Here is a 27,553-nt window from a genome sequence, read left to right as displayed (position 1 = left end):
TAATAGCGACTTACTATTGGTCCAATGTTTTGAAAAATTTTGAAGACTTTTGCGCCTAACCAATGGGAAACCGTTATCGGGGCGCAATCAGTCCTGATTAACCATGATCCATTTCGACTGTGAAATGGCCTATAGACTTTTGTTTATTTACCGTAAATCAAAAATGATCTTTTAGTTTTTTTAGAAAGCTGTGGCTAATTGTGTTGTTAAATTGTTCTGAGGTTTAAACCACAGATTTTTGTAAAACCCGAAGGACTAGATGGAGTGCTTTGGCAGAAAAGTGTGCCGTAGTTAGGTAGGAAATCCTGTCTAGGTCCCGTGACATTACAATAGAATTTTTGGTTGGTATAGAGCTTAAAGCACGCCATCTAACCTTCAGGCTTTACAGGAATCTGTGGTTTAAACCAAATTTAAGCCTCGTACTGTTTCAAGTCTTTAAAAATTTGAAAGTCTTGTTGAACTTTACAATAAGTCATAAAGCGTCCACAAATGATTTATTCTGCTCCTGCTAATTGAAAATATGGATAATAATTATCTAGATAAAACAATATTTTAGATATAGATAGCATAAGATAAATAATAAATTTCCAAAAGTTAGTAATAAATTTTAACAAATTTTACTTTTCAGTCTTTTAAGTGACTAGAAAAGTTAGGATTAAAGAAATATAGTATAACAAATTATAAAACTCAAAATCAAAATAAAGCACGAAATGAAAAATTCTGTACAGTCCATAATATGATGAATATTGCTTATCTTGAAGTAAATAAATCTATGTATGTATTTTGTATTGTACATAATAATATTTTATCAAGGTTAATATGCTAATATGTTCTTCAATGCAGACTATAATATATGATCCAATTTTATTTAAGACGAGACAAAATCAAATCATTGATCTTTGAGCAGTAAAATTTGGTTAAAAATCAAAATCAAAACTGCACTTGTGCAAAAATGATTAGCTCCACAAAAAAGGTTTGGTAAAGATTTCCCCATTAAGTGCCATATGGATAAAAAATAAAAGGCCTTTTTCCAAAACGGAAAATTGGAGACACCATCGAAAATTCTACAAGAATGCCAGTGTTTGAAAAAATGCTCTGTTACATAGTTAACATACATATTATACTCTAAAACTAAATAGAATAAAGCTCTAAGAAAAAGTGATTGACCTTAGGTCAATTTGAATTTGAAAATAGAACTAGAAAGTTTCTTGCTTGTGTCATTTGTCACGACAAATCGTTCAATTATATCATCTGGTAAAATAAGTCATGCCTTTTGCCAACGGTAAAATTGATCATAATCTTTACTCCTTTTTGAGTCAGGGTGAGCAAATGCAGCATTAATCTTGATATTCATTGTAAAAACCAAATGTATTGTCTGGTAACGACAAATCTTTACAAATTCGAAGAATAGATTTGGTAGATATTACGCAGCCAAAACCATTTTCTGCTCGATTGTGGACAATTCCAGATTTCATTATAGATGGTCACGGTTGTTTTCCAGGTCCTATAATAATTTGAATGAACTCTTCCAATTGAATATTGGGATCAAGGGGACACCCTCCTCTTAACAAGCTTTCCCATTCAACATTCAAAAATCTCCTATTCAACCATACTGTTATACACGTTCAGCATTCGACTTGGGTACTTTATAGTGTTGATCCGAAGAAACGTATCTATCCTCAGGGTAATCGTTATCGGGTGGTGGGGGCGGTGGAGGGTGGTTGGCGAAGTCATCTTCCAGGTAGTCGTTACCACTGAAAAAGAGGAAAAATGTATATATTTTAGAGATAGTTAGACATCATCAAGAAACTTATAGGTTGGCCTGTATCTTGAAACTGATGATTAAGCCTAGTGTCATACTGTATCTATTTTGTCGTGGGGTTCTTTTGCAGGGCACAACAAGGTTCGAATTTTAACGTATCGTATACGATAATTTAAAAACAAATTATCAGTATTAAAATTTAGTTGAGGGGGATAATTTGCCATTTTTGGTTACTTCCGAAAGTTTGGTTACCCCGTCTTTTCCCCCGACGTAAATTTCTAACACAAACAAATGTCGAATACAAAAAAAGGAAACTTACCCTTTGGCGAGTAGAGGTCTATCGGCGTCATCTTTGAGATTGTCATCACCAGCAGATGCTTGAAGATATTCAGGTGGTGGTTGATTGGCTGCTTTCTCTGGTTGTAAGTAGTTGTCTTGAGCGTCAGTGAAATCTAAGTAGTTCTGTGGTGCGTCCTAAATGAAAATGTTTAAAATGGAATTGTTAGTTTAAACGCAGTAAAGTTTAAAGCTAGCAGTAGTGGTTTCCACAATTTTCTTTTTTCTCCGTTTTGTGCAAACCTCTTTAGAGCTACACACCCTAAATCTTGAAAATTATAGTTAAACGTTGCTTATTTGCTGTAATATAGAATTAACACATAATTATTCATTTATCAAAATTTAGGAAACCTGAAGTAGGACAGAATCGGAAAAACAGAACAATCGTTGATGATTTGAAGAACAGAATTCAGACAAGTTATCATTACTTGCCACCTCAACCTTACTTCAGATTTTTGAAAGTAAATCAAAAAAACTCAAACCTACCCCAGTTGATATATTTTGTTTCATACAATTATTCAATCGTTCGGTAATTTGAGCGAACAATGGTCTTTCATAGGGACTCTTTGCCCAACAATCTAACATGATTTCATAAATGTCTTTCGGACAATGCTCCGGACACTCCATACGTCTACCAGATTCAAGATAATCGCGTAAATTTTCTGTAGGTAGACCAGGGTAAGGTGATCCGCCCAGTGTGAAGATTTCCCATAATAAAATACCATAAGACCATCTAAATGGAAGAAATAGGGATGAAATTCTGTGTTCAAAACTACTGAAGATCAATCGACAAAAAAGCTTTTCAATTCTTTAAAACTATTTTTTTCTTTTAGCTGGGTTATTAAATTGATGACAGTTGCCACAGGAAACTTTAAAGAATGTCAGTCGAGTTGAGTAAGAGCATTGACTTAAATGTAATCATTATTAGAGTTCTTCGCTTTATAGATTAGTTATAATTGAATCACGTGACTCACACATCACTTGAAGTTGTATAAACTCTATCGAAGATGGATTCAGGAGCCATCCATTTGATTGGTAGTAGACCTGTCGTGTTTTTGAGGTAAAATTCATCAGCATAAATGTCTCGAGCCAGACCGAAATCAGCAATCTTCATAATGTAGTCATCACCAACAAGAACGTTGCGAGCTGCTAAATCTCTATGAATTAACTGTATGAAAAAATGAAATTATATGTAAGATTCTTGTAAAATTAAAAGGGGGCATTGGTTGTGTAGTATGCTTGACTTGGTCAGAAGCTTGGGAGTTCGAATCATTGAAGAAAATCGGCCAGCGTAGCGAAACCACCTCTTGCTTCGCTAATTGCTTTAGGTGACAGTCCGGCCCACATAAGTACCAAATCTTACAACTAGTTTTACAAGGGAATAAAACGAGCCATAAAAGTTTCAAAAAGGATCAGAAGTCAAAAGGATCTTGCTTTAAAAATTCAAAACCATGCACCTTTTTAGTTTGTAAGAAATCCATTCCTTTGGAGACTTGCCATGCAGTCATCGCTAAATCAATATAACTGCATTCCTTTTCCATATCAACCTCATGTTTGGCCCAGGCTGGTTTGAAAACATCACGTTTTGATCGTAAGAAGTTCAACAAACTACCGTGAGGACAACACTCAAGGATGACACAGAGCTTTCCACCCGTTGTACAAGCTCCCAACAAGTTAACGATGTTCTTGTGTTCACCAAGATGGATCAAGATTTTGAGTTCAGATGCTAAGTCTTTATACTCGCTTTCAGCTGCACCATCTGTGAGAAATAGATTGGTTGGCGAAAAATGAGTTCGGAAGAGCGAATCAAGTCAGATTACATAGTCAGTTATAGCTATCCCTACAAAAGTACTCAGAAAAAAGATCTCCTACCTTGCTAGGAGCCAACATCACTTTTACATAGAAGTGATTTTTTTGCTCCTTTTTTTGGTACTTCATCAGAAAAATATGTTGTTCTGAGTCACAGTGCGAAACAACACTCTAGGTTTAGAGGTATACAGTATCCAGACCAAATAAAATAAAAGTTTGTACCTTTCAAAGTTTTGACAGCGACCATCATCTTCTCTAAACTCATCTCAAAATTTTGCGTTTGTTTCTTATAACGAAAAGACATTGAATGGTAACGATTTCGTCCTTTCTGTATGGACTTTCTTCGTCGTCGTGCGTCAGGCGTGTTCTCTCTTGGCTTGAAACCTACATTGAATTGAGGTGGAAACTTTTGATTGGAGATATGAAAATGACGAGGGTTTCTATATAAACCAGGTCTTTAGGCCTAGGTCAACAAAAGTAGACAGTCGAGGGAAGAAGACCGGACAAAGCTATTTTTTAATTTGTATCTTTTGGCTAAAATATTTTCAAACTTGACCATAACTTAATGTATCTCATAATAATGAGGATTAAACTACATAGCTTCCGTCGTCGCAAACGTCGGGTTAAGTACTGTCTGAGTTGCAAATCAAAAGCGAGAGTTGAAAATTAAAAAAACGAGTTGCAGAAAATCGAGGGCAAAAATGGATTTTACCAAAAATGGATTTTACTCTTTGGTGGGGGAGGGTCAGAGAAAATTTCAAAATGACATACTGTGTAGGCCTTCAGCTTCAGCCAACCAAACTTGACCAAACGCACCGGATCCAAGTGTTTTGATGAAGGTGACTCGTTCCCTTGGAAACTCCCATGACATATCGTAAGGAAGATCGTTACTTTGATCAAATAAGGTACGGTCTGGATCGAGCTAACATATTAGAAAAATAACGTAAATTACTACTCTCGTAAGTGCCAACACGTTTATATGTGCGCAGTGACCTCAGTTTGATAGAGAACTACTAAACTGAGGACTGAAGTGAGATAGTAGTTAGTAGTTCTCTATCAAACTGAGGTCAATGCGCACATATATAGGTGTTGGCACTTAATGGTAAGTCCTTGATAATGATATCGTTGACTACTCTCGTCCTACTCAACATAAAAAGTGGTGTTTATGAGACACTGAAATGTTTTCCATAAAGAAAGATATTTTGACTTTGGTCATTTAACGAGTATAGTCTCAAAGTGGACCTAGACATTTACTTTATTTGAAACTAAAAAGGATAAATCATTCCAGAAAAACTTTCTCGTCAAAGTAACACTTTTACAGAATAAAGACATACAATGAAAGTTTCGTTTGGTTCAAGGTATTTGGCGTATTTGGCTTTTAAATGACGTCGGTACCAGCAGACAAAGATGATGATGATGATTAAGAGAAGTACAAATGCAACCACGATTCCAATGATTGTGCTCTTCTGGTCACTTCCCAGAAGTCCTCCTGTAATGTGAAATTATTGTTGAGCTAAAGACCTTGGTTAGACAAAAAGGCGCTATTTGTAAAAAAATATTTTACAGATTTTCAGTGTCTGCCTGAACATCTTTGACGTTAAGGTCTGAAGGGCTGCACTTGGAGCATTTTTCATCAAATAGAAACATTTGAAAACTGAAACACGAAAGTGTTACAATTTATTGAAAAAAAATTGCTAGTGGCCCCACCTCAAATGACGGAAAGAAAACATATACAAATCAGTTTCTGAAACAAAAATGTTTCAAAAAATTAACCACAGGAAAACTTATGAAACTTTTCATTGTAGTTGGTGACGGTGACAATTTATTGGTAATTATTGAGATTTCTTTGAGGCGGGTTGGCCACTTGAAACAAAGTTTATCAATTTAACTGCAAGTTGTCTATGTTTCATTTTGATTAAATTTGTTTTAAGTTGCCCCAGAACTTAAGGTCTTAAAGACTTTTCGGTTCCCAATTATTTTATCGATCGACTTTGTACTCTATCCCTTAGTCGTATCTTTTGAACGACTTTGACACGAAGACAAAGACCCTTACCAGTGGTTCCTTTAACGATAACGTCCACCATTTCCGACACCGTTCCAAACTCGTTCGTAGCAGTACAACGGTACGGCCCAGCATCGTCTTTCGAAACTTTGGCAAAATCTAAAGGTACTTTTTCAACAGCAGTGAAACCTATTTGTACAGTTGAGTTGTCAGTGACGCGTTCCCAGGTGACGTTTGCCGGTGGGTTTGCAACACTGGTACAAAAGATCGAATCTCCATCACCGACACCAAAAGTGCGTTCTGCGGGAAGGTCCCTGATGACTGGTTTCGCTGTAGAAGAAAAGGTATAGTTTATACAGGTCATGCTGAGTAACTTTGTATACAAAATTACAATTGATTTAAGTTGACTCGATGCTGAGTAATTTGTGGATACAAAATTAATGACTAACTTTACAAAAAACAATATAGAAAGCAGAAAAGATCTTTTTTTAAAGCTTAACATTTTGAGATGTGGATTCTGGAACTGTGGCACTGATTGACTCATTTCCTGATTGAGAATTAAAATACCATACCATAAACAAGCAATTCCAAGGATTCTTTAACATCAGCTAGTGCATTTTTTGCACGGCACTCATACGTTCCACCGTGGTCCTTAAAATTCAAATTGCAAATAACCAAAGAGCGCTTCTTTTTGCGTATATAGATTCCTTTTTTTAGAGTCCTGCATTGGTTGATCCCATTAATAACAGTCAAATCATCCAATAGTTTTCCGTCTTTCGTCCAGGTGATCACTGGCGCGGGGTTTCCGGTAGCATTACAAAAGATACGCAAGTTTTTCCTGTCGTTCTGTGAGACGGACATGTCTTCAAAATCGGTGATTTCGGCCTTAACCAACGCTGTATTAAGTAAATGGAGCAAAAGTATGAGACGTTCGTCTGAAATTAACCTGAAATTCATTACCTCAGTTTAAAATCTATCATAAATTCTTTTGTTTATGAAACATGAATTATTATTATCGATTTCGAAAAAAAATATTACACTATTGATAAAAGTTTCTAATGATTACCCGAACAAACATGAGAACAGAATCTTTCAATTCCTGAGGAGTTCTACCCAATGAGATCCAGATGACAACTACTGTAGATACAGTGCATTCGAATCAACTTAAATCATTCTTGATCGACATCATTTGAGCAAAACTACCATTTAAAATGGACTAGGTAATATAAGAACTTACGTTCAATGTTAATTTCCAATGTTTGACTGTTGCTATTCGTCCCTCTCTGATTTTCCGCTTCACAAATGTACGAACCCGAATCGGTTAACTCGGAAATCGGTTTCCAATAAGTAAACGTATCAATATTGTTAGCCCCAGACGTTTGAGTTACTGTCAGTAACCGATTATCCCCGAGTTTGGAAATTCGGGGTTTCTTGTACTTAGTCATGTCGACGATGCATGAGATATTGATTTTATCGTTTTCGTTGATGGCTGTTGATTCGGCAAGAAATACGAACTGTACTTTCGATCTCTCTGTAAAGGAGGGACGAAAGAGGAAGTTAACAAAGCGATAGCAAAAAGCGTTTTTTCTAACGTTTGGTTGTTGGGAACGTTAGATAGACGATGTTTTAACGCTATGTATCAGCAAAAAAGGTTTGAAGGCAAAACCAGAAAATTGCCACGTGGTCAATTGATGATTAAAATTTCCTGTGTAGAGGCTCTTCAAGTTAGTCTGGGTTTCGATAAGGTGGTCGACTTAGCAGTTCAAAATTTTCTGACTGAAATGTTCTAACTTGAGAAACTTTCTGGTAACTCAGATTTAGAATTCTGAAGAATCAGATAATATCAAACGACGAGTGTGAAAGTAGACATTAATGCAGTCTATATATAAACATAGAATTAACGCGTTGGTGCGTTGGAAACAATTTCTTTATTAATTCAACCCCTTATAAATAAAAGGAAACAATTATAACGGGTTTTTACCTGTCCGAATGACTTTGAAATTATAAGTATCACTGGCCGTTTCGAACTGATTTAACTGGACACTGGCCACTTTGTTTGTGGCTACACACCGAAAGAAATGGTTCTTCTGTGTGGCCTTAGAAATGATTTTACTTTTCATGGTCGGTTTATCCGATTCTGGAGTTTGCTGGAGAGAATAAAGCACGAATAAATTAGACTTCTTTGTGTTTTAAATTCGGGAACTGTAAGATCCACAAATAAATTTTTCATTATTTTCATTTTCCATACAATAGTTCAACGAGCCTTCGAATACAGTAATATAGGCCATTTCACAGTCGCTAAGCGTAATGGGTAATCAGGACCACGCGCGCTAATGACGAGTTACTATTGGTCCAAAGTTTTGAAATTTTTTGAAGATTTTTGCGTCTAGCCAATCGGCAGTCGTTACTAGGGCGCAACCAGTCTTGATTACCCATGATTCATTTCGACTATGAAATGAACTAAACAAAGCAGATAGACAGGAACCATTTTTGTTGACGGCACAAGGATGGAAAATTAAACAGCCTATGCTATAGTCTAAGGCGTAGTCATTATTTGAGAAACAAAGCTTCAAAGCTCCAAAGCGCCAAAGGAAAATTCAAATTGAAAAGGTTTCACTGTCGAGGAGGGATGAAAGCCTTATAATTGTTGTTTTTCAATTCCACAGTATATACAGCATCTTTCTTACCTCAGTTACTCGTTTCCATTCATTGTCTAATGGTACACAATTATCATCGGCCTTTTCACAGGTGTCAATTTGGTATTCCCACACAATGGTAGGTGGTGGGTTCGCCTTTGCCACATTACACACAAGCTCTCTATCTTCTTCATATATCACAGCTATTGTAGTGGTAGGCTTGTCAAGTTCAACTTTCTCTGTTGCAAAAATTAAATAAAAATAATTTTAAAACCAACCTCGTTCCCAGGTTTTTAATACTTACTTACATAAATAACGTAAATAAAGCCAGGTAAAAGGAGTGACTATAAAGTGATCTAAGGTGTCAGTCCCTCCCCTCCTCCCAAAATTCCCGTTCACTTCTTAGAAAGCCGAGCCGGTTGGTGGTGGACCCCGTGAAAACAATCGAAGGACTGTCTAAAAGTCAAAGATTCCTTTCCTATCCACGTTGAATATAAGCTCTTTTGAAAGCATATTCCCCATACCAACTTTATCAACCGTTCAAGATAATTATAGTATCCCCTGCGAGAGTCTGAAAAGCATAGAAGGTAAAGGACTGGAAATTTTACAAATAAAAACAATTATACCTGTGATCTGCAAGTCTAATTTCACTTTCGTTTCACCCATTTTATTTTCACCGACACAATAATAATCGCCACTATCTTTGGAATGTTGTGTTGCACCGATACTGAGTATACAATCACTGGCAGTATAAGGAGAGCAATCTTCAATGACGGTACTCCCTTTCATCCATTTCTTGACGGAGGGAGGAGGAGAACCAAACAACTCACACACTACCGTTGCACGGTAACCAGTTGGCCGAGAAAGCTTGCCGCTTGGAAGTTGTGGTAGTGCAACTTTTGGTTTATAAGGTGCTATAGAAAAGAAACATACATAAATTTGACTATCAGGCCTACTTGGCTACAAATAGATTAAATCAAAAAGTAAATAAAAAATCCATCCCTTAGCCTTACAGAGGATTTTTCACACTTTATTGACAAGCTTTGGATAATTTTTCTTTCGTTATCAAGAACCTATACAGGAGGAGCTTAATTTAGGACACTCTAAGAAGGTTGATTTTTCTGTAACCTAAACTTGATCTTCGAGGTATGCTTATCTCACATAATTTTCGAATAGCAATCAGTTGTGAGTTATATGTACTGTACAAAAATGACCAAATAAAAATCTAACAATCAGCTTTAAAATTGTGAAAAGTGAATTTAGACAGATTCAACTCAACTTACTGATTAGCTTTAAGGTGACATTTTTTGCTTTCACATGTTTATCCAAGATTCTTTTACAAATGTAGACACCTTCATCATTTTTACTGAACTTTGTGAACACCAAATCTGCATAGTCGAGAGTACCACCGCGGTTGTTGTCCGTGTAATCACGATGTATAACACCATCCGTTATTTTGACTTCTTTCCCGTTAACTAGACGATACCAGCTTAAAATCAAGTCTTTTTCCTGAGATCCAGGGTGGCCTTCTGATGAACAATTGATAGCCTTTTTCTCATCTTCATGTATGAAGGTTGGATTTTCCCTTGGGTAGAGTTCGATTGGGTCAAGTACGCTAACTAAAAAGAAACATAATTTAAACATCCTAAACACCCTATCCATAGCTGGTCCAATAACATTGTAGATGAAGGAGTTATGAAATTAAGTCTAAGAACTAGTACCAAACTCAAAAACGGCCCTTGTCAACGGGGCTTTTTCAATTAAACTTATTCCAATTTAAGCGGTATTCTTTTACAAAATTATCATTCCCATGTACGTATATCAATCCGCTGATCGAGATTAACAGATATATAATAATTTTAAAGCGACAAAGAATTCCGAGCCCCATCACAGTTGAGACTCCATAACTGGTATGCGATTGAAAATTAGTAATTACCGTATTCGAGTATTTATTGAGAGGCAAGTATAGGCTAGTTTTCTCGTCAAGAGGGGCAGAAAATCGTTAGCGTTCAATCGAGGTTCCAAATATGGAGACTGGACTGTAGAATGATATAATGCAATGGCTTACGTCTGTTAACGTTCAGAAAACCTAATTTCAAGATCTTTTCTTGACCACGGGCATCTTCAGCGATACATTCATAATCTCTGATGTCTATACTCTCCACTGGATCGATAACAAAAGTTTGGTTTACCTTAAAAAATATGAAATTAGTAGTGTATTTGTTACGAGTTCCTATGAGATGGAAAGTCTGTTAAGTTCAATAAACATGTCTCAATGTATTCTTGAGGTTAGATACAGGTGATATAGAGAGAAACAGAACGAAACAAGAACGTCATAAGATGATCTAGACTTTGAATTACACTTCTTTTTCGTTAATTTTACAGATACTACTGCATTATTTCTTCAAAACAAAGACTCCTTGTCACCTATCGATCTGTGACGTTGGTGTTTAGGGGTGTTGTAGTTCCTTTAACTACCTTTACCCATTGGGGATTTTAGTTATTTTACTTAAGTTTCTGTATCCAGCCTACTGAACTTGTGGAATTACTGATTAAAATTTAATTTAATAATTTAAAAATTTAATATACAGTGGAAAAGACATGGAGATAGTATGAGATTTAATTTAATTTTAAGTAAGGATTTAATTTAATTTTAAGTAAGGATTAAGAGGATTTTAGAAGAATATTAGTTTTAATTTATTAGTGGTCGAGAAGATGCATGGACTTTATGATAGATTTATTTAATAAAAGAAAAGAAAGGTATGTATATCATACATATATAATGTTTATAATATTAACTTAATGGGTTAAAATGTTTACTAAAACGTAACGATGTACAATAAGTACATATAAAATGTTTTTGGTGGAGAAAAGTTGTGTCTCTATGACTTATAAGGTATTACTAAAACGTAATAACGTAATAAAAGTGAGTGCTTGAAATTGCATATTAAGGTGTATAATAAAAATCAAGAGTAACATTGAGTTGCTCAAGATTATGTTGAAAGTAATAAATATTTTGTATAAGATAAAAGATTAAATTTTTTGTATATGGTTATAAATACAAGAAAAGGAAAAAGTAAAAGAGAATAAAAGAGAGTATATGAGATAAGAAGAAAAGGATATATATATTTCTAAGAGAGTTGATTTTTATAAAGAAGTTAATCTTTCAAATAGTGTTGGCTTTTCAGGGTTTTGTCTAGTCATGAAGTTGTTTACATTAGAGGGTGGTGGAGAACTCCAACACTTTTGGTTAGCCAGTTTTTTGCAAGTGCTTTTAATCTGTTTTCTATTGATGACACTTTTGATTCCTGATAAAGGTCTGCTATTCTCGTTCTCCTAGGTCTCCCTAATATAATTCTCAGTGCTTGATTTTGGATTTTCTCCATTCTATACATTTGGGCTTTGGAGATACTTAATAAACAAATATGCGAGTATTCCAGTCTTGATCTTAATAGACTTTTATATAGCATTAATAATTTATTTTTTGACATTTGGTATTGGTTTTTAAGGGTTCTAAGAAAGTTTAATATGTGGTATGATTTATTAATTTTATCAGAAATGTGTGTGATGAGATTTAATTGTTTGTCAAGTTGTAAACCTAGGAATTTTATTTTATTATCCTTTTTGAGTCTAACATTTCTGACCCAGATTGACATTTTACTGGTACCAAAATTTATATGTTTAGTTTTGTCCATATTAACCACTAAGCCCCATTTGCTAAACCAGTCAAATAAGATCTCAACATATTCATCTAGTTCAGAGACATAGGCTTTCTTGTATCTTTCCAAAGACTCCTTGTCACCTTAATTGGCCATTTTTACACCGGCACTTATTGGCGTTATTTTTGGGTTCATGGCATAATAAGGGTCGGCTTTAAAAGGGTCGATAAGGTAATTTAACAAATCTAACTTCAAATAAAAGATACCTTTTGGATCCGACCTCCTTTCTCGATTTCAGAATTCTTAGAATTTTCGTTTTTCACTCGTTCGAACAGTTGGACGACGGCATCGGGATCGTTTGTCGTACAATCGACTGTAAACCGAACACCTTTGAAAACCATCTTCCGAGACGGCAGATTTGGAGGTCGAGGGAAAGGGTATGGCCAAGGAGGAGCCCAATCTTTGGCAACAAATTCTAATGATGCTGTTTGAAAAATAAAGAAGAAGTCCAAGATTAATATTGTCTGTGGACAATGCTACGATCTAGCTTAGCAAAATACAATTATTATATTCATCGATCATAGTGTTGTTCCCTTGAAGCTTTTTTTCTATAAATTTATTCAAGACAGTATTAAGGTATGAATTATTGTTGTCATAATTCCAGTGGATTTTGTTTATTACTTGAAATATTTCGGCTGAATTTGTAAGTTTTAAAGTATTTCATAAACGAAATATTAACAAATGAAATGTCGTTATTAGTATCTTACCATTATTAGGAGGTAAGCATGATCCAAGCCCAAAACATCCAATCAAAAACAACACAATTCTTAACATCTTGACCATGTTTCTTCGTTTGTAATTATTTTCTACCCAATATGCATTCTTTGTTTATTTATTTACATATGTACACTCTGGAAATAAAAGAGTAAAAGCATTGAATTTCTGTAATCAAATTAGAAACGCCCTTGTCATTAAGATACAAAATCTGCTGAGGGGTATGGTTCTTTGTCCTAATCTCTATAAGGGTTCATTTTCCCAAGATACTTATTTTACACAGTCAAGTTTAAAAAATACTATGATAAGGACAAACGTAACAAATTTGAATGAATGAGAGGTTAAACTAACGTACAAAACGTCATAATCGGTGAAAAAATAAAACTATTATAATATAAAACATTGTATTTAATACAAAAAGTTGAAATTTTCCTAAAACAAAAAATTTAAAAAAGAAATAATGTAGAAAAACGTGAAGATGAAGTGAAGATGGTTGTGGAGTCTGTGGAATGTGTAAAAATATGGAACATTTTTTTTGTATTTTCAAAAAATAAATTTTCATCAAGTAAGTCCGTGGTAATGTGAAATTGAAGATAAAAAAACAAAAAATTCTGAGAATCACTGTAGAAAAAAAAATATACAAAAATATGTTAAATTGAATAATATAGGAAAAATAACGTTGAAAGCAAAAGTAAATTATACAAAAATAATTTGACATTTTTTTAAAAATAAATATTTCGTTCAAAAAAATAAACCCCACCTTTTTTCTTAAAATAATTCTTTAAAAAAGACGAGTTGATTTTTTCTATCTGGTAAAAAAATATACACTACAATTGTTTTATTTAAAATAATAATTTCTATTGGGAAAGATACACTAAAATAGTAAAATGGACTAAAAGGTTAAGAACATGTAGACATTTTTACAAAAAATCAATATTTTGCAGACCGGTCAAAATAAAACAAAAGACTAACTGTACATTGATTTTGAATCAAGGAGAGCATTTTCATTTTTGAAGTTAGCAAGATGCCATTTCGATGTGCATTGAAAATACCTCGATAATACAGCATGTTCTTTTTGGTTAAGGTTGCTGTTCGATTTCGATTTCAATGACTTTCTTACTGTGAATGCGATCACTGATTTAGCCAACAGAAAGATATTTTTCCAAGAAGGTTTGTCATATTGCAGTAAGATTCTTCAAGCTTTGCATACTTAACATGGTTTTTAGAGATTACCTTCAATGTATCCATCAGCCAAACTTTAATGAGCTCATTTTGAGGAACGAAGCTCTCTAATCACCTATCCAACCAGAGGAAAGCTCCAACAAGCTGAACCAATCACCGTTAAGTTCTCAAACAATCCAACCAATCAGACAACAGCTTCTAGCCCATTATAAGAGAAACTAGTGGGATTTTGGTAATGATCAGCAGGAGTCATTGGTATGTATTCATTGTCATCGCCGTAATCATTGGTGGACAACAAGGGTGTCTTTGGTGAACCAATATTCGAATTCTCATATTCAGAACTAATGTAGAAAATATAAAATTATATTCTATTCACTTTTGAAAATCTCGGTATCTGTTAACTAACTCAGTGTCTGTTAATATCCCTTGCGGTATTTTAAACTAATGTCCTTTTTCAAATCTTATTTTTTTGAAAGTATGTTAAATTCAAAAATCCTTCCTAAAATGCTTATCAAACTCTGGCAAAATCGTAAAACTTCGACTTAAAATGAGTAGCAAATCAAACACCAAATATATATTATCCTATTGTAAGTAATAACAACATTCCATAATGACCCATCATAAATCTCTACTACAACTTTTGTATTTTGAAAGTAAACAGATGTAATCATGCACATTATTATGTCTCATAAACTTTATTAGTCACTCTATAAAAAATGGTACACTGGGTTAAGCACTTTGTACGCCTTTTTTCTCATACTCAGAAACGATTTTACCAGACCTTACAATTAAGTAAAGAAACTAACTGTTTAAATATAATAACAGAACTTTCCTAAGTTTGTAATCCAACACGAGCGAGCTTCAACAAAAATTGATTTTAACATATTTCAATCATGGTGAGAATTGATATAAAGAGGAACTGATTAATATTAAAGTTACTTTTAAGAAAAAAAACAAATGGGCTCCAAAAGGAAGCAAATATCAAACATAAAATCAAAGCGAAGCTTATTCTATGTCAAGACAGAGTGAAAATCTTTCGGAAAGTGAAAACTTTCTGTGAGAAAAACTTCGTACTACTTTGTTTGAGTAGAGTATACATGTAAAGTAAACTGACATGAGAGTACATAGTAAACATTATTAGACTAGAGTATTTCAACACGAGCTTTCGAGTAGTAGAACTAACTCAGTACCTTATACACTAATGTATTCTGCTTGTGATTGATGCACTTTTTTATAAGAATAAACTGAAGAACGAAAGGCATTTCAACACTTTATGGATTCTAAAACACCCAATTTCTTAGGAAATCGCACAAAAGCTAAATACTTGGGAGAAGTGACCCTATAAAGAAGAGCTAGATAAAATAACAGAGCGTTTTAGATAAGTAAAAAAAAAACAAGACTTACTCATCAGGTGGAGGGACATAAGTTTCACCTTTGGGTGAATTGAAGATACTGGTACTGTTGAGTGGATCCACATAGTCATCGTCATCCTCCTCATCGCCGGCAACTTTACCATATTTCTGTGGTGTCTTACCATTACTCATTGCTTCTAAATATTCTGTTGAATTGAAACTGTCAGCTCGACTCAATGATGATTTCTTATCCTCATTTGTATTGCTGGTCGATTTGTTGTCTGAGTTGTGGTCGTCTGTATCCTCGAGAAGTGGTTTGGTTGTAGTGTCTTGTGGTGGGTCTTCTTCAGTCTCTTCGTCAGGTGTTGTTGATAACGCATTTTGAGCCTGTGTCATGTCCATGTATGAACCCTAAAATCGGATTGTGATTCAAGCGACGTTGTTAATAATTAGTACAACTTCTTAAGAAATTTTAGTCTACACAATAGACAGATCCAGGCTTTCATCCATGGTCAGAGCAAGTTTTGTGTTCCTGCCAAAAAGGACAAACTTAAATATCTCGACACTGGAAAAGCTCTCAAACTATCTGATAGTTCCTTTAAAAGAAATCAATCAATCAATCAAAATTTCAAAATAATTCCAACACTCAGAAACTAGAAAATTTTCAATCAAATACTATATAGCTTTCAAAGCCTGAAAAAAGTTGCGCTGTTTGTTTATTTTAGATTAAAAGTCACTTACGTTTGGAACATGATTAGTCAAGATGTAATTCAATTTTGTGCTGATCTGTGAAAACATCGGTCTCCTGTACGGACTTTTCTCCCAACATTCCATCATGACAGAGTACACGTCTTTAGGACAAATATCAGGCCGTTTCATGCGACCACCATTCTCTAGATAACCATACAAATCATCTGTTGGAAGTCCTGGATAAGGTGATCCACCAAGAGTAAACGTCTCCCAGAGAAGAATGCCGAACGACCAGCTAAAAAAGGAGAACATCGTGTTAATGAAATCATTTCTTCCTTATACAAAGAACTAGATGTAATAGAAGGATAGTATTCATGTAGTACTCAAACTTTTGATAGCTGAACTAATCTGCCTTCACATTAACGCAGTAATTATTGGGAAATTTCGGTTTTAACAGAATTAGTACCGAGTAATCACATAGTGACCGTCTCTTGAGCCAGAGGAATGTAAAGAGATGGAAAAACAGCTTTTCTGATTACTCAAAGTTCAAAGATAACTTCTATTGAAAATTCTATTGTAAAAACGCTGATTAGGTCATTAAATGAAAGTCCAGAAAAGACGGCTCGCCATACAAATCGGACGGTTTCTACATGATTTGACGATAAAAATGAAAATTTGTTTTTCCTTTTTTGCCGATTACTAGTTCAATTTTTAAGAATAAGGAGCAATAATTTTACCAATGTATAGCAATAGAAATTCTTAACGCAATGATATTAACTTGGTTCTTATAAACCTGTCAGAAGTCGAGTAAAATCAAGATGAAGTTATAATTTTCTCGAGCTCTAGCTTTCCATATTATTGTGCGGTCATGATGCAGTTATATCAGTAGAATCGCTAGGAAATTCTGAGCAAGAAGATAAGGTACCTTTTCGTATAGGAGAGGTGTACCCAAAATATAAGCCCTAAAAGTTTGCGCATAATCAGGCTTGAAACAAAAGAATTTTGTCACAACACACTAATTATGCAGATTTTTTATAGCGACAACAAAAGAAACCTATTTACTCGACATAAACTCCCTTAAGGGCGAGAGACCTGGTATACGACGAGCCGTTTTTCCATTGTTTTCATGAAGCTGTTTTTCCATCTCTTTAGACTTTACATTCCTCTGCTTGAGCTAGGGCTTCTTTTTTAACAGTCGAAAAATTATTCGGTAAAAATTTACATAATTTTTGACGCAGTTGGTTATCAAAGACAGATACTTTTTTGATGGTCAACCGGTATGATTTTAGGGTTGAACGGGTTGAACAAGAAAAGAGGAAATTAAAAAAGCTTACACACAAAGAACAACACTTACACATCACTGGAAGTTGTGAACACACGATCAAATAACGATTCAGGAGCCATCCACTTGATGGGTAGTAGTCCTGTTGTGTTCTTCAGATAGAATTCATCTTTGTAGATGTCACGTGCAAGACCAAAGTCAGCAATCTTCATGTTGTGGTTCTCGTCCACTAGAATATTTCGGGCTGCCAAATCTCTGTGTACGCACTATAAATGGTGAACGAGAGAGTTAAAAGGATTAAGGTAAAGTAACTTGCGACTCAATGACTATTATCGTAAACTATGAAATACATGTATGTAAAAGCTTTGACCATAAAGATATAAAGTATTCTTCTCAGTCCATGGACGCCCTTTTAATAAAAGACGGGCGAGCATTAAGTCCACACGCTTAAAGTGTGTACTAATTCGTTGTTTTCGCCTTATTTCTCAACCAGAAAATTGGCTGATATTCTTAACAACAAAACTAACTTGAAATTTTACTATTGAAAGCCTGAAGGGTCGACATTGAAATAAAATATGAAATTCTAAACTCCATGCGTTCATCATGACAGTCTGATAATCGACAAAACATGTGTATATTTTTCCACTTCAGGGGCCTCAAATTACTTTATCCATTTCGTAATTTTACAATCGATGACAGATTGAAGTTTCAAATTGATCAATGGGAATAAAAAAGTTTCTTATAAGAAAGCTGCATGACAGAAGATAGTTCTCAGTGACACTTTCATCAACAACTAACAAAGAATAAAGTGCCTTATACTTCTATGCAGACACACAATTAAAATCTGATGAGAGGGTTCCCTAGGAAAATTACTGAGGGGAAATTATTTTGGCCCCAAAAATCAAAGCTACCTTTTTAGCTTGCAGAAATTCCATTCCATCGCTAATCTGACAAGCAATATGTACTAAATCGGTGTAGGTGAAAGTGACACTGACATCTTTACTTCTCGGTGACCATTGTGGTTGAAAGATCTCTCTACGTTCACGTAGGTAGGATAGTAAGTTCCCATTGGAGCAGTACTCCAAAATGACAAGGAGTTTAGCATTGCCTGTCGTACAAGCACCCAACAAGTTGACGATGTTCTTGTGTTCACCAAGATGGATCAAGATTTTAAGTTCAGATGCCAAGTCTTTATACTCGCTTTCACTGGTCTCATCTGAACGGTTAGAAGTAGAAAAATTGGAAGTTATGATTTATAACCAATACTTTAAACAATGGCTTATTGCATTCATCTCAGAATCATAAAACTCATGCCAGACTACTCACTAAACCATTATTCCAATAAAATGATTGCGAAAGATTCCCACAAAGGTTGCAATGTCACGACGTAAGAAACATGCTATTTCCTGAGAACGTGTAACCTTCAATAAAAAGCGTTCTTCTAAAATTTCACAACATACAAAATTATATACTAAAGAGGCTCCATTTTAAAATTCAGAAAGACTAAGAAATCTCAAAGACAAAACAAAAAGAATCATTAAAGGTATCACTTCCAATATTATGTACTTAAGAGAAGTTTGTACGTATTAAGCAGAACAGAGTAGTTGTAAAAATGGGGCGTGTAACAGCTTCTCGAATTACTTTAACAAACAAAGTTCTAGAAATACTCAACATACCTTTCAGTGTTTTGACAGCAACTGTATCCAAGTTGCTTTGTTTATAACCACCGTTTATTTCCTTCTTATCTTTGATTTGGTGGTAGCGACGTGATTTCTGGATCGCTTTTCGCCTCTTTTTGGCCTGGGCCGAATTGTCTCTTGGTCTAAAACCTGTTAAGGGAAATTATTGAACGATTCAAACAAAATCAATAGGCATCCAACTTGATTTTGGATATTAAATCCGCCTATGGACTAAAAAGCAATAATTAGTACCGTCTAAATCAATTAACCCCCGTTAATCGACTAACAAAACATACCTGCTATTCCCTCAGCTTCAGCCATTTTGACGACACCAAAAGCTCCAGAGCCTAAATTTTCACCCAGTGTAACTCTTTCACGTGGAAATTCCCAAACCATATCATATGGGAGCTCACTGCTCTGATCGAACAGTGTTTTGTTTGGATCAATCTGAAAATGAAAGAAAACAATGCAAAGTAAGCTAAAGTTGAAAAAAATAACCGATGATGAAAAGTTTAAATTCGAGAGTACGGATAAAGGGTCAGCCATTATGACGTCATCTTTCAGGGGGAAAATTAGATCGTATGGTTAAAATAAAGTTTAAGAATCCCTAAGATTAATCTGTAGCTATGTCATTTTAGGTAGTTTTATCACTATTCTGAAGCGTTCTTATACTAACACACTCCACAAGTTTCCAAAGGTATTTTTACTGTCAAAGGTATTTTTACTAACTGCTAAAAGAATTGGGCTTACCACAAAATTCTTGTTAGGTTCGAGGAACAACGCATATTGTTTCTTCAAGTGTCGTTTATATAATAAAACCAATATGAAAATGATGATGAGCACTGCTATAAACGCCACAATAATGCCCGTCAACGTGGTTTTGTTTTCGATGAAATTTGTCGCTGCTGCAGGACCTAGAATGTCATAAAGGTTGATGTGAAATTCTTAATGATTTGGGCGTCTTAGATGAATATTAGGTGAATATTTTATTTGAAAACCGGTTTTCAAATGTCATTTCCTTTCAAAGAGAGTATGGAATAATAAATAAAAGTATAGTTTCAAGTCTTCAAAAAACCTTTAACGCAAATTTTCGGTCTTGACTATAAGACAAGACTAGACTACTTTATTAATTGTCAAGACACTAACTAATATGGAATTAAAATCAAAATATAGTCAAAAAAAATCTTCACTTACTTTGACCTAGCACCAGTACAGATTTAATCTTCAGATCACTACCCATGGTGTTCTCAGCAAAACACTCATATTTGCCAGTAGTTTCAGCATCAATATTGACGATCTGGTAGACAGCTTCACCAGAGCCTTCAGTCAACACAAAAGAGGAATTTCTACGCCAAATGACTTTAGGTGTTGGATAACCTTCAGCAGTACACGTCAATGCTGGTTTCTCTTTCTCGTCTTCGATAACTCCGATCACAGTTTCGTTGAACCAGTTCACTATTCGTGGTTTGGCTAAAGGGAAAAGAAAGAGTGAGCACCTACACAAAAATCCACTAAAACGGAAAAGTTTTGATTTTGGTAAAAAGCTATTGGTCAGCTGAGACAACGTTACTGTTCAATATATCAATCATAGTTGGCAATCATTCGCCGGATCAAATTACAAATGAAGTGAAACAGTCTTCGCTTTCAAAAAGCGTGTAGCTTGACAGCAAAAAAAAGATTTCTAAGGGCAAAGAATATTTCAAAAGATACCTAATTACTAATCATAATTTGACAATATGCCACAATTAACGTAATGGTTTCATCAACACGACGCTGTCCCTGACGAAAGAATTCCTGTTTGGTATTCTAGGAAAAAGTTATCATTATACAAGGAAGTGAATCTTAAGAAACTAACCTGTTATGGTGAGCTTCATTGTTTGTTTTACAGAACTTAATGTATTTGTAGCAGTACATTCATAGGAGCCAGCATGTTGTCGATAGTCCATTGAACAGATGACTAAAGCATTGGGTTGAGATGTCAACTTATAGATACCAGATACTAGCCTATCACAACTCGATTCGTCTGCAATATCCAGGCTAGTCAAGGCTTTGTTTTCTTTGCTCCATTTAATCTCAGGTCTGGGGTTCCCAGTGACTTGACAAGTTAAAATTTGATTGTTCTTGGAGTCTTGCGAGACCGTTATGTCTTTAAGGCTAACAATAACTGGTTTTGTGATTTCTGGAAAAAAAAATACATCAAATAATGACTCAAATTTAAACTATGTTTCTATTAATGATTCACAGTTTGCAGTCATGTATACCAACTAATAGTTTACTTGAGTTGCAAAAATGACTGTTTTTCTAGGCTTTTTAACAAGTACTTTCAAAACATGGAGCTATACATACCAATGACTTTTATCTTGAGCTCTTTAGTTTTCTGGCCACCTCGTTTGAGTGAACCAACACAGGTGTAATCTCCATTATCAGCGAGATCAGCTTTTTTGGATAAACTCTTGACCCTGGTTTGGTTGGCCTCCAAAGCTTGCAGCCCTTGAATTTCGTCACCATTGCGCTTGATAGTGATATCCTTATAGATGTACAAATCGGCTACACATTTGACGCTTAGTTCATCGTCTCTGTTAATAACATTGGCGTTAGATTCGATAAAGAATTGGGGAACAGCCTCCTCTGAAAAGAAACAAAGGAAAAAAGAGCTGTTTTAAAGTTTTGTCTGTATAAAACAGGTGATTGAAATTCAAGATGAAAGCGTTACCTGGTTATGGCATTCCAATCGTGCAACAAAATTGATCAAAATATGGGAAATTCATCTAAAATAGATTACCAAGGCCTCTTTTCTTGACGTATCTAAATACTGCCTAAATCTATAAATTAAGTTTCCTGTTCAAACAATTATTATTGTCATGCATATACTTCACAGACATAATATAAACTACCTTATGTACACACTCCTGTACAAAAATACCATAATAAAGGTAAAAAAGTTCCTCCCTTATCCTACACACACATTTCTAAAAACATAAATTTCTTAATAAATTCTCTACTCTTTTTTCGACTCTCCCCTTTATTGTGTCAATCAACTGTCATGCAACCACAGAAATAATCGTCATAAGTGATGACAAAAGACATGTAGTCAGAAAAGATTATGTCGTATATAGAAAGCCACTATTTAAACATTAAAAAATGCAATGCAGTCAAAATTGGCTCGTATAGTTCTCTCCAACAAGAATTTTAACAACAAAGAAGGGAAGTGAATTTTTTTTTACATTTCTATACTTTTTTGGGGACCTCATCTTCTCCCTTTTTTTCTTTTTCAATAATTATAATCTATGTTTTCAAAATTTTCAATTTTACAAGGAGAAAGAAAAAATCAGAGAAGAATCTCCCTTAGTAGTAAAAAGCGAACAAAAGACACAAACATGAACTATGCTATTGAGAATCACTGCTTGAAGTCAAAAGTAATTCCAAAAGGAAAAGAAATGTTTATAAACGTTATCCAAAAAAAAATATACGAGTTGAACTTTTTATAATACGTAGGGACAGCTGTGGACTAGAAAGAACTATTTTAAAGGTATAAGTAAAACAGGAAAATATTGCATAAAATCTGAACATTCTAAATTATTCTGAGCTAATCTGAAAAAGTACAGCTCTCTAATCTAAATTGCGTCTCCAAAACTGGAACAAGAGGGTCTCCTTTATCTTTTTAAGTGAGTTTCATGGAGTGCCAAATGTATTTAGCAGCCAGTGTTCTACTTTCAAAAACCTCACCAACCTTTTCTATAAACAGTGATAACATGTTGGTCTGAGCCTGCATTGTTGGTGATGGAACATCGATAGAAGAATGTGGCAGTGGTAGCTGTCGCGATTGTGGAGCTCTCTTTGGTGGTCGTGGAAGCTGGTGGGTATTGCTGTTGATAGTAAAATGAGATTTGGTTGAAAAGACTACACACCCATTTTGGAGTTCAACCTAGTGAAAATGTTCGTGGATCTCAAACTAACGAAACGATTGGTTGGTTGCTCATAAATCCTAACGGACCATTTTCTCCAACGTGTTTTAGAGGGAACCTTTATTACATACCAGGCAGAAAAATTCATGGCGTAAAAAAGCATGAAAAAACCCCGAGTGAAATTAGCTATTTGCAAGAAGAGACAAAGGTTCTATAGAGTGGTGTTAAAAAGTAAATCAGATGAATATGATAACCAGAACTGCTATGAACATTACAATAATGCCTGTCAACAGACGAAGGTTGAAGTTTTTTACTGGTATTCTAAAATTAATCCAAGATTAAAATCTCGATTGTTAAATAAAAGCACTCAAGTACCTGTGATACAGGTTTCCATTGATCATCAAGAGGATCACAATCGTCAGTATTGATGCATGAGTGAGCTTGTTGTTCCCATTTGAAGGTTGGTAAAGGATTGCCTTCTGAAAGTTCACATAGTAATTCTCGGTCTTCTTTGGTGTTTGCAACTATTGTCGTTGTAGGCTTCTTTAACTTTGGTGGTACTAAAATTACCAATAGAAAAAAGCTAAAAATGGTCAAAAGATATCAATTCATGTCTTTTGGTTCTTGTAACTATTTTGTTTAGTTTTTTACTCTTTCCTTTGTAAAATCGTCTAGCCTTTTTTCCTAACTTTTAGTGAGTAGAAGTTTATTAGATATGCATTCCCCTTTCACGAAACTTCTATTTATTTGACATTATATTGGAGGATTAGAATCGTGGTGATAATCACGTTCAATCACTTTAATCATGACAATAACATCTCATTGATTACACACAAATAATACCACTATACTGCCAATATTACTATAGAGAGTTTTATGGAGTTTTCAAAAATGAATAAAACTCCCTAGATTTGTCTTCTCCAACCTTTCCTCCAAAGGCAAAACAACACATTCATAATAGTGCTTGTAGATCGAAAATTTCTTAAGATACATGAGAAAATTGAACAGAATTGAAGCCAAAAACTGTATTTACCTTGAACTTCTACTGTTAGTTCTTTAGCACTATTCATGACTATGTTCTCCCCAACACATTCATAGATCCCATTATTTTCAGGGAAAGACGTCTTTCGAATAGTATAAGTGCATCTCGGTTCTTGTGTATTGGGGCAGTCGTGTATATTCACTCCATTTCTACGCCAGTATTTCTTTGGTTTGGGAGACCCAGTGACATCACAAGAAAGAAAGATCTGATCACCGATATTGGCAATTTGTATACCATTCGGGTTGTTTGGGAATGTGATCTTTGGCGAAACATTTTCTAAAAAGGGGAAAAGTGAGAAAATTATAGTGTTTTAGAACAGTATCAGAATTTTGCGCTGATTATACCTTTGGTTTACAGTTTTTTGAAAATAATTTCTCTCTACTATCAAAATTATGTCCATCTCTCTCTGAAAACTCGAAAACATTGAATTTCAATATAAAATATATTCATAATTTACATCAAATTTTTCGTTTAAATCTTTTAATTTTAAATCCAAAAACTAATATCTGTTTAGTGTATTTTGCTTGCAAAATGTTTGATACGTACCTTCAAGTTCAATAGTGATTGATTTTTCAGTTTCAGGGTTATTCAACACTTTCCTCACACAGACATATTTCCCAGTGTCTGCTTTTTGAAAGTTCTTAAAAAGTAACACTTCCACGTCAATGTAAGCTGTCGTAGTCGTTTCTTCTTTACGTTCAACACGGTCACCATTTAGTAAAGTTCTTTGACCAGAGCTGTCTTCACGATACCAATTCAAGTAAGATTCACTAACACCAATGGCACCTTGTGCTTTACACGATATCTTATCATTACCATTAGTTTCGATTTTATATACAGCCTCTTGAGGTATAATCTCAGGCTCAATAGTCCTAGGGACTTTATTCACAATGAGACGACCAAGGGTCAATAATATTTCTTTGTTTGATTGGTCGACAGCTTTGCAACCATAATTTGCATAATCTTCTTCAATGACATTTCCCAAGGAGAATTTCTGCTTGCCAGGCATCACTGTTATTCTATTACCAAAGTCTGCGAGAGCATCTTTATACGAATTACCACCACGTAGTTCAGCTCTTTGTAAAGTTACAGTTGCTTCAGGGTCATTGGTACTGCAATCGAAGATGAAGGAATCTCCTGGATGTGAGTAAGCACGTGGTTCAAAGAATTGCACTGTCCAGGCTTTTGCTGTGAATTTGAAAGCCTCTGAAATATAAAAAATAAGGTTTGCTGAAGGACTCCTAAAGCATGAACAATACTCTGGTGCTATGTCCACATGGTAAATATATACAGACCAACTGAATTCTAGGATCTTTTTATTAATTTTTATCACAGCTTCATATTTACCTGGTTGTTATCAAGGGCAGATGATTTGAGTAGCGAAAAAATTACCTAAATATTTAACAAATAAATTACTTATGATCATCATGCTTATCACTTTAATATAAAGCCCTACTTTGAAAATGTTAAGTTTTACCTCCATTTGGCGTGACTGAAAAAGAGGGTGTGATGAGTGCCAAACATAACAGAAGTGTTGACAGTTTGTTTGACAAATTCATCATCTTTCATCTGCTGTTCATTGGGTTGAGAGTAATCTACCTGCTCCTACTTTCCTCCTTTCTAGCAAAATAAATATTGCATCTTAGTTGAACAAATTTTTTGATGATTTTGATATTTTCCAATGTTTTTTTGTTGAATTTCTAAAAAAGAAGAAAGGGAATTAATCTTCTTGATCCAAAGAGTGACTACAGAGGGGAAACAATTAAAAATTCATAATGAAAACTGTTGGAACAAGTTATTTGAGAAGTCTCTTCCTATTATTCAAGTATAGAACCATCTTGATAAAATGTAAAAAGAAGGAAAAAATTACCAAACGTGATAATCTTTTTCAAAATAAAAAATGAAACTGTTTTTACTATGACCCGTTAAAAGATCATGAATCTTTTATGAGTGTCTAATAGATAGATTATAAATGGAGTAAGTATTTTATATGCATTGTGAGTGAGTTTATTGATACTAAGTCTAACCTTCACAAACCACTACTATGTCAAAGATCTTTCAGTCACTCAACAAATATTGAAAATAATTACAATCTATTTCCTGAAAAGGTATTGGGTAGCTTAGCAAAACTTCCTGTTAAGTTCTGGTAATTTTCCAAGCTGGAGAAACTCATTCAACAACATTTAACAAAACTCTAACGTTTTTAAACTTCATTCAAACTTTTTTTAAAGTAATAAAAACCAACTTTTGAATTTTCTATGTAATTTCTAGTTATGATTTATGATGATAAAAGAATATTCACTTTAAGCAGGCAGATAAGCAGTGGCTGAACAATAATGATTTTAGCATTAATATTACGTTTTAATCCTGATCCCTTTTCTTTTAAATTAATCAAAAAGTTGTGTATTCATGTATACCATATACACTAGCATTCACCACATCATCCTTGGTTCCAGTACAAAAAAGAAAGAAATTATGTGACAACGTTCTTACAAGAGTGAATCTCAGGAATATAACACTCTATCTGAGTTATAAAATCACTCATATAACTTTTTAAACCCACAAAAAAACTTTCTAAATGATAAAAACCTTTTTAGAGCTCTAATGACTTGATAAAACAGAAGTGCAGACAGGGAAGGAAAACATTAATTTCCAATATAAAAAATCACAAAAATCATGAATGAAATAATATAAACAAACAGCAGAAACAATGTTTGCTTACATAATCTCAAAATGAAAACAGAAAAGCCTTCAAATTGATGTTTATTTTTTTTGAGCAAGAAAGCAGCCATCATATCATGTAACCATTTAATTGATATCTTAGACCTTTCGTCAGTGATAAAAATCTTATGAGAAAATATTGAGATTTACAAACTCGACAAAACATATCACCATCACTCATTTAATAAAATACTCATGTCATGGTGTATTGAACTGCTCACGTCTCATTATAAGAGAAAAAGCTATTAATCCGAGGATATAATGGAAAAGAGCTATTAATAATTACTTTTAATGTAATTGCTGTTACATGAAACTAGAATGAGATTAAAAGGAGCCACTGGTTCTTATATGATTTTGAAAAGAGGCAACACAATTTACAAAAGGATTAACATGGTATACTGTAGACAGAGTTATTAAGTAAAACTTTTACCAGGACACCCATACATGTTTTCAAGGACAAACTATTATAAGAGTATTTTAAGAACAAGCTTTAACTTGTTAAGAAAATTTGAAGGTTCGGCTGTAAATTTTAACTATAAGACACTCAATTTCTTATAAAATTCCACAAAGATACATTAAAACATATTTGAAAACATTTTTAGGCCAAAAATTCAACAAGCTAGACGGAGCTAGATGCTGAATGGATCTACCTAATGATGAGCGTAGTGATGATGAAAGTTAGATAGCAAAAAAAAGTCAAAGAACAAAAGGAAGAAATCGAA

At 34.3% G+C, this 27,553-nt stretch overlaps 2 protein-coding genes across 2 annotated transcripts in view; both read right to left on the bottom strand.

Moving 5' to 3' along the window:
* Positions 1-1,448: 1,448 nt before the first annotated feature.
* The window catches only part of LOC136799221 (uncharacterized), a 97,142-nt gene continuing 71,037 nt past the window's right edge, over positions 1,449-27,553 (bottom strand). The window contains exons 2-19 of the mRNA XM_067055905.1: positions 12,972-13,115; positions 12,471-12,688; positions 10,614-10,737; positions 9,829-10,164; positions 9,172-9,459; positions 8,597-8,784; positions 7,891-8,056; positions 7,147-7,440; positions 6,482-6,805; positions 5,961-6,239; positions 5,242-5,396; positions 4,679-4,829; positions 4,130-4,291; positions 3,556-3,857; positions 3,073-3,266; positions 2,585-2,831; positions 2,082-2,236; positions 1,449-1,754 (exon numbers count right to left, since the gene is read on the bottom strand). Of these exons, the coding sequence (XP_066912006.1) occupies positions 1,616-1,754; positions 2,082-2,236; positions 2,585-2,831; positions 3,073-3,266; positions 3,556-3,857; positions 4,130-4,291; positions 4,679-4,829; positions 5,242-5,396; positions 5,961-6,239; positions 6,482-6,805; positions 7,147-7,440; positions 7,891-8,056; positions 8,597-8,784; positions 9,172-9,459; positions 9,829-10,164; positions 10,614-10,737; positions 12,471-12,688; positions 12,972-13,047 (3,798 nt within the window). The 5' untranslated portion in view covers positions 13,048-13,115 and the 3' untranslated portion in view covers positions 1,449-1,615. The remainder of the gene's footprint in view (positions 1,755-2,081; positions 2,237-2,584; positions 2,832-3,072; positions 3,267-3,555; positions 3,858-4,129; positions 4,292-4,678; positions 4,830-5,241; positions 5,397-5,960; positions 6,240-6,481; positions 6,806-7,146; positions 7,441-7,890; positions 8,057-8,596; positions 8,785-9,171; positions 9,460-9,828; positions 10,165-10,613; positions 10,738-12,470; positions 12,689-12,971; positions 13,116-27,553) is intronic.
* Positions 13,176-25,810, bottom strand: LOC136799220 (vascular endothelial growth factor receptor 1-like). The gene is made up of 16 exons (XM_067055904.1): positions 25,588-25,810; positions 24,657-25,316; positions 24,102-24,386; positions 23,444-23,628; positions 22,894-23,029; positions 21,510-21,791; positions 21,019-21,342; positions 20,358-20,633; positions 19,914-20,077; positions 19,460-19,610; positions 19,161-19,313; positions 18,396-18,700; positions 17,557-17,750; positions 16,254-16,497; positions 15,565-15,923; positions 13,176-14,501 (listed from the first exon to the last, which is right to left on the bottom strand). The coding sequence occupies exons 1-16, from the start codon at positions 25,670-25,672 to the stop codon at positions 14,345-14,347; spliced, it is 3,960 nt and encodes a 1,319-aa protein (XP_066912005.1). The 5' UTR covers positions 25,673-25,810; the 3' UTR covers positions 13,176-14,344.

This window comes from Clytia hemisphaerica, unplaced genomic scaffold, assembly GCF_902728285.1.
Source record: "Clytia hemisphaerica strain Z4C2 unplaced genomic scaffold, Clytia hemisphaerica genome assembly, whole genome shotgun sequence".
Lineage (NCBI taxonomy): Eukaryota > Metazoa > Cnidaria > Hydrozoa > Leptothecata > Clytiidae > Clytia > Clytia hemisphaerica.
The sequence above is the reverse complement of the archived record's forward strand: the minus strand, read 5'-3'. Positions and strand labels throughout refer to the sequence as shown.